At 58.6% G+C, this 6,000-nt stretch overlaps 1 protein-coding gene across 1 annotated transcript in view; it reads right to left on the bottom strand.

Annotated features, from left to right (window-relative positions):
• Positions 1-548: 548 nt before the first annotated feature.
• Positions 549-6,000, bottom strand: part of NTN1 (netrin 1) — a 225,032-nt gene continuing 219,580 nt past the window's right edge. The window contains exon 7 of the mRNA XM_032138783.2: positions 549-4,872. Coding sequence (XP_031994674.1) covers positions 4,544-4,872 — 329 coding nt within the window. The 3' untranslated portion in view covers positions 549-4,543. The remainder of the gene's footprint in view (positions 4,873-6,000) is intronic.

The following is a 6,000-nucleotide window of genomic DNA, read 5'->3' as shown; positions in this document are numbered from 1 at the left end:
GCAATCGCTTGAAAAAAAATATTTTGCAAGATCTCTTGAGTGAGTTTCACTAACCCTGCTGTAGTTTGAGTCTCTACTTGGCTTTCATAGAAGAAGCCAGTTATGTAAAAGTCAGAAACTACCTGCAGGTTCTCAATCAAATGGGGAGGGTCAAAGGTGGCTGTCCGCCCGCCCAGGGGTTGCAGGTAGGGCAAAGTGGGAGAGGACCCCTTTCCCCTCTCTGTGTCTTGGAACTCCAGGGAATGGCAAGGATGGGTCCCTGGAGTGGTTTCCTGCAGCCTGCAATGCAGACTGTCCCATTCGAGAACCTTTTAGCTCAAAACAGCATTCACAGCCAGCAAGTCCCTAGGACATTCCAAGCAAAACTGCTCTTTTTCTGCCTTTTGGGGGGAGTTAGTTAGTTAGGGCTCTGTCTCTGAGGCTCTGGGTAAAACCCGGGCTCTGACTTGCAGGGGAGTTCTTCGGCCTGTAAGCCATATTCCTCAAACTCCCCGAAAACTCCATCCTTCCCCTGCCTCCCCACACGCCCACCTCCCACAGCCCAGGCCATCAATCAAGACTGCGAGACAGCACAGTGTACAAGAGTTTATTTAATGATATCTGAATTTAGTTCTATCATGTGGGGCCCACGTTACAAGTTCCATCTGGGTCCATTACAACTCTAACCAACACCCCCCCCCCCCAAAAAGAAAGAAACTTAAAATCCACAACTTTTTCCATGTCATTAAATATATTCATATATAATAACCATAATATATTAGTATGCATTGGAAAGGGACATTGACCCAAACAATACGTCATGGTCACAACTAAACATTTACAATTCTGAGTGAACAGAAATCCAAAACACAGGAGGGGGCCGAGGGAGCAGGGGAAGTGCATTTGGGAGGCGGGAATGGGAAGAAATGTCCAATGACAGGAGTGGGACTGGTTTGGCTTTTGGCAGGGGGAGAGACCCCAGAAGTACACATTTTGATCTCCCCGGGTGTGCTGTGGCCCACAGGAATGTCTTGTCCACGGACCATGGCCAGTGGCCCCATCAATGGGTCTAGTCTGTCCGCTCTGGGCTTCAAGGGGGCTTAAGTGTTGAGAGCCTAAGCGTCTTTCACTTTCCTGAAGGCAGGAACCATTCCCCAGTCCCTTAGGGTCTCTTCTTGAGTTCAGTCTCATTCCAACCTGGTGCAACTCCAAGAAAGTCCGTACCCCTCTCCAGCATGCCACGACTGAGGCAGAGTTCCAGGGCCTTGGAGCAGCTCCCAGCCTCCCTGGGCTGTGACCCACGTGTCCCTCCCTCTCTGGGCTGTGACCCCAGATGTCCCTCCCTCCCACATAGAGGCCCCTGGGGATGCTGCCTCCTGCCCTGCTTTCCAAGGACAGAAGCAGTAGGCAGAGACCACAGCCAGCAGGTGAATCCTGGGGACAGCCCTATGTCCTCCCCCGCAAATCTTCGGCATTACTGTGTGTCCATAAAGCAGGCACTCAGCTGTCAGGGGCACCAGACCACCCAGCTGGTAAGAAAAAGGACAACTGGGGAAGCTGTTTCAAAAAAGACTAATCTGGTATGTTTTTCTTAAACACCTACATAGCACAATTCTGGTTAATACACTCTTCAAAATCTAGTTCCGTTTTACATCCCTTCCTAACTGTACAAACCGGAACACCTCAATTCCCATTTCCCTCTGCTCCTTGGAGTGGGGCACAGGAGTGGAGGAGGGGTGCTTTCCCAAGGATGGTGCTCACGGCAGAGGCCGGGGGCTGCAGTCGGGAGTGGTGGGCTGGGTTCTGGCTGGGTGCGTGGATAGGAAAGGCAGCTCGTGATGACCGTCCAATCCCAACAGTGACCTGGCCCCTAGCCTGGTGCATCTGGTCACCCTGATGCATTCCCCAAAGGCCAGGCCACTGGGTGGACAGCCTGTGCCCTGCGGGGTGCTGAGCCGAAGGGAGGGGCAGGACTCTGGCTGAATTTTCCGCAAGATGCCTTGTTGCTTGGCATTTCGCCAGCTCTGTTGCTGAGGGGGCCTCAGAGACCACAAGTGCAAACCCCTCACAGGACACCGGTGAGGCCCAGACCCAGGGTGGGATATCGTGGGGCTGCCACAGCCCTTCGGGGCAGGGTGAAGAAACCACACTGGCATAGACAAACAGGACAACCGTCCCAGCAGCATAGTGCTTTGTGATGCTGATGGCACCCAGTGGACCACACTGGGCATCCGAGGAGCGCTGACAGCTTGGAGAGAGGCCCTGTCTTCCAGCCTTGGGCTGGATTCAGGGAAGCCAAATGCCCCTTCCCAGGGCAGGTCTGTCTGCTCCCCGCCCCTGAGGCACCTCTGCCAGTCTCTCCTGGAGTCCTTCCAGCCACCCTGAGGCAGCCAAAACACCTTTCTACCGCCTCTTCGGAGCAGCCAAGGCCTGCCTTCCTGGAACCTGGAGCTGCCATCTGGCAAGTCCATCCCTGCATCCCCCACCACTTTGCTGCCGCCTCTGAAGATGTGATTGTCCCCATGCCCTACCCCACCCCGGGCTCCTGTTCTCCAGCCCAGATGCCAGTATCCTCCCTCGGTGGCCACTCCCCCAAGAGCACCCTCCCAGCCTGCACAGGGATTGGGCGGGTGGGCCGCAGAGCTGGAGTGCAGTGAGGGCCAGCGTGGCCCCTGGTCAGAAAGTCGGGCTCTGGAGTCTGAGCCCCAGTCCTGCCACCAATTTGCAGCATGACCTTGGACACGTGTACTCCAGTCTCCTTGCTGGTGATAATGAGTCCCTGTCCCACAGGGTTGTCATGAGTACAAGCTAGGAGCATGTGGGTAAAGTGCCTGGCACACAGCAGGTGCTCAATAAATGGCAGCCGTGATGCGGGCAGACGTGGGGAAGGCGGAGGGAAGCCAGACCACCGGGGGCCGAGCTTCATACTTGGTATGACCCTTTTGAGCAGCCAAACTCTGGCCGGGAAAGTGAAACCAATTTCCTGACTGTGAGAGGAGCCAGGCCTCTAATTCAGTGCGCTGGGTGTGAGGATGTGGGCCAGAGGCCCGGGCAGTGCAGAGAGCCCAGGAAGGCAGGAAGGCAGGGAGCCAGGAGGCCCCAGGGCACAGGAATAGACCCTGTGTGAGGAGGTCAGAACAAAAGGGGCTGCCTGCTTGAGGACAGTGTCTCTAGGAGATTTTGGAAGGAGGGCTGGGGCACAGTGGAGGGCACGGGCAGACTCCACAAAGACCGTCTGGAAAGGCACGCTCGTCAAGGTGTGGCCCAGGCCAGACCCAAGACAGCTGTAAGGGGTGGGCCAACAGCCTCTGTGCCTTCCCTTGGAGAAGCCAGCATGGCCTCCTTGGCCCCCAGGAACCTGGTCATTCCTGCGCCCCTGCCCACCCATGGCTCAGGCGCTCTGGTACTTCGCTGAGCCAGCAAACCCCATCCCAGCTCAAGCAAGCCCCCTGCCCCAAGCCAGGCCCAAGTGCCTTCGCAGCCTGCAGACTCCAAGCCCGTTCAGGCCCTTTCCAGCTGTTGACATTGCTGAGGGGCCTTGCAGGAGCTGATGTCATTACATAAATAGTGTCACTGCCGTAAACCCAGCCAGTGCCCCTTCCCCCTCCCCTGGAAAAATGTCATAAAAGGGGCTGGTTCCAAGTTTCCAAAAGGAAACTCTCTGGGAGGTTTTGCGTTTGCGATGCCTCCTCCAACAGGCAGCTCCAGCATGAGGCGGTGACCACCCGGCTTGGGCTTCTCAGGGGTGTCCCTGGGCCCACTGCCTTCCGGATGGGCCAGCCCCACGCTGGGCAGGGGCAGAGACGGGCAGCAGCAGGGGCTTCCTCTCCTCTCTCCACAGGTGAACCACCCACCCCACCCCAAGCCCCCACCCAGTAGGACCCACTCAGCAGGTGGCAGTGGAGACAGAGGCCACCTGGGTCATGCTGGCTGGACAGGAGCTGTCCGCTCCCCAAATGCTGCCAGGCCCCTTCAGATGGAGGAGCCCAGGCTGTGACAGCCAGGTGGCCCGCGGGGAACTGCTAGAAGGGGCCGGGGAGAAAGGGGGAATCCCGTCTGCTGCGTGTCGGGTGGTGGTTTGGTAGGTGCTCCGCTCCGCGCCCCGCCCAGACTACGGGCTTGAGAATTCACAGTTCTCCTCCCGTCCCTCTCCGCGCCATCCACGCCCCGCGCCTGAGGCCCCAGTTGTGCGATTCTGCGCCCGTCCCCGAGCCCCAGGGCAGGCTGCCCCCAGCCCCTCCACGGCGGCCGCGCCCAGCCCCAGGAAAGCGCGTCTCTGCTCTGGAAGGAGCCCCGTGAGGTAGCTACGTCTCGTCCTCATTTCTCCAGGGCCCGGCCGGCGGCGCACCCCGCCCCGCGCGCACGCGGCTCCCGCCCGGGGCGCGCAGGGTGGGGACCGGGGGAGGGGCCGCCGAGGGCCCCGCCCCCGCGCCGTGCGGCCCCGCCCCCTCCCTCCCCCCACCTGGGAAAGCCCTCGCGGGCCAAGTCCGCGGCAGCCGGGCCAAGGCGCCCGCTCTCGCTCGGCTCCGCCCTGGCACCCGCCCGCCCGCCCGCTGCCTCGGCGCTAGGCCTTCTTGCACTTGCCCTTCTTCTCACGCTGCTGGAACTTGCGCAGCCGCCGCGCCCACGTGTCCCGCCACTGGATCACCAGGCTGCTTTTATCGGCCACGATGCCGCTCTGGTCCGGAGAGTCCTCCGCGTTGCCCAGCAGCAGGTACTTCTTGAGGGGCTTGATTTTGGGACACTTGCAGGCGATGTCCCGCGAGCGGATCCACAAGCTCTGGTCACCGCGGCGGATGCGGCTCGTGCCCTGCTTGTACACGGAGATGATGTTCACCGTGAACTTCCACCAGTCCCCCGCCTTGTCCGCCTTCAAGATGTGGATCTGGACGGCTGCAAGGAAGCACAGGCAGAGGGGTGGGCTCCCAGCTGCTGTAGCCAGGTCCGCCCTGCCTGAGCCTGGGGAGAAGGGAAAGGAGACCCAGCCCCAGGAAGTGACTGCAGCGAGTGGCCCATAGAGGAGCGCGTGGGTGGTGGCAAGCTGATCGCATACCCCCACCTGCTAACACCAGGGCCAAGGCCGCTGTTCCAAGAAGCCTTGCCTCCCACGCTTTGAGGGTGCCACCTAGCACTGCCGTCGGGACAAGCCATCTCCTGGCCTTGCCAAGGCCCACTTTGTCCAGGAAGCCTACAGGTGCTGACCACGCCCCCAGCACTCTGGGCAAGCTGTCTGCCCAGGGCAGGCGCTCGGGTGAGAGTAGTGCTGGCGGGAAGAGGGAGGTTCCTCAGGGGTGCGCTTCTCCAAAGACCCAAGTCACTTTACACCAGACCTCATGACACTCCACACAACACAGCCTGGCCCTCCAACCAGTTTCAGAAAACCATAATGGATCCTCAATGCTCAGGGGCAGAAGATGAGAACCCACCCTTTGGGGTGGCCGTAGTGCCTTTTCCAGAGCCCCAGGGTCCTTGGACTGCCGCTTCCCATGCCTAAGCCATGCCTACCAGGTGGCCTCCCTTCCTCCCTTCCTCTTACTCCAAATTCTCTGCCAGTATTTTCCCTAGTAGAGGACTTCCCCAAATGGAGCATGCATCAGAATCCCCTGGCGGGCATGTGAAAATACACTGCTGGGCCCTGCCCCAGAGCTTCAGATTCAACAGATCTGAGTGAGGCCCTAGAATATGCATTTCTCACAAGTGGTGCTGATGTCGTTGACTCAGAGGACAAATGTTACCAGATGTCATTTCTGCAAGATAGTAAGGGAGATTTCAAAAATAAGAGATGCTAAATAAAGGAGAAACTTTGCTCTAGTAAGTTTGTGAAATACTAGGTTAAACAAAGCCAAGAGGTTCCTTACTGCCAGACTTTTCAGAGCCTTTAACCTAAGAATCCTGTACACGTGTGTTGGTTTCTCAAACAACTCTGACTGCAGAACCCTTTGGTTGGTGCATCTCAGGTCACCACAGCCTCATGGGGCCATCTTGGGGACCTGCTGGGGGTGGACACATGATCATTGCCCC

This window comes from Hylobates moloch, unplaced genomic scaffold, assembly GCF_009828535.3.
Source record: "Hylobates moloch isolate HMO894 unplaced genomic scaffold, HMol_V3 SCAFFOLD_19, whole genome shotgun sequence".
NCBI lineage: Eukaryota > Metazoa > Chordata > Mammalia > Primates > Hylobatidae > Hylobates > Hylobates moloch.
This window is presented reverse-complemented; position numbering and strand designations above follow the sequence as displayed.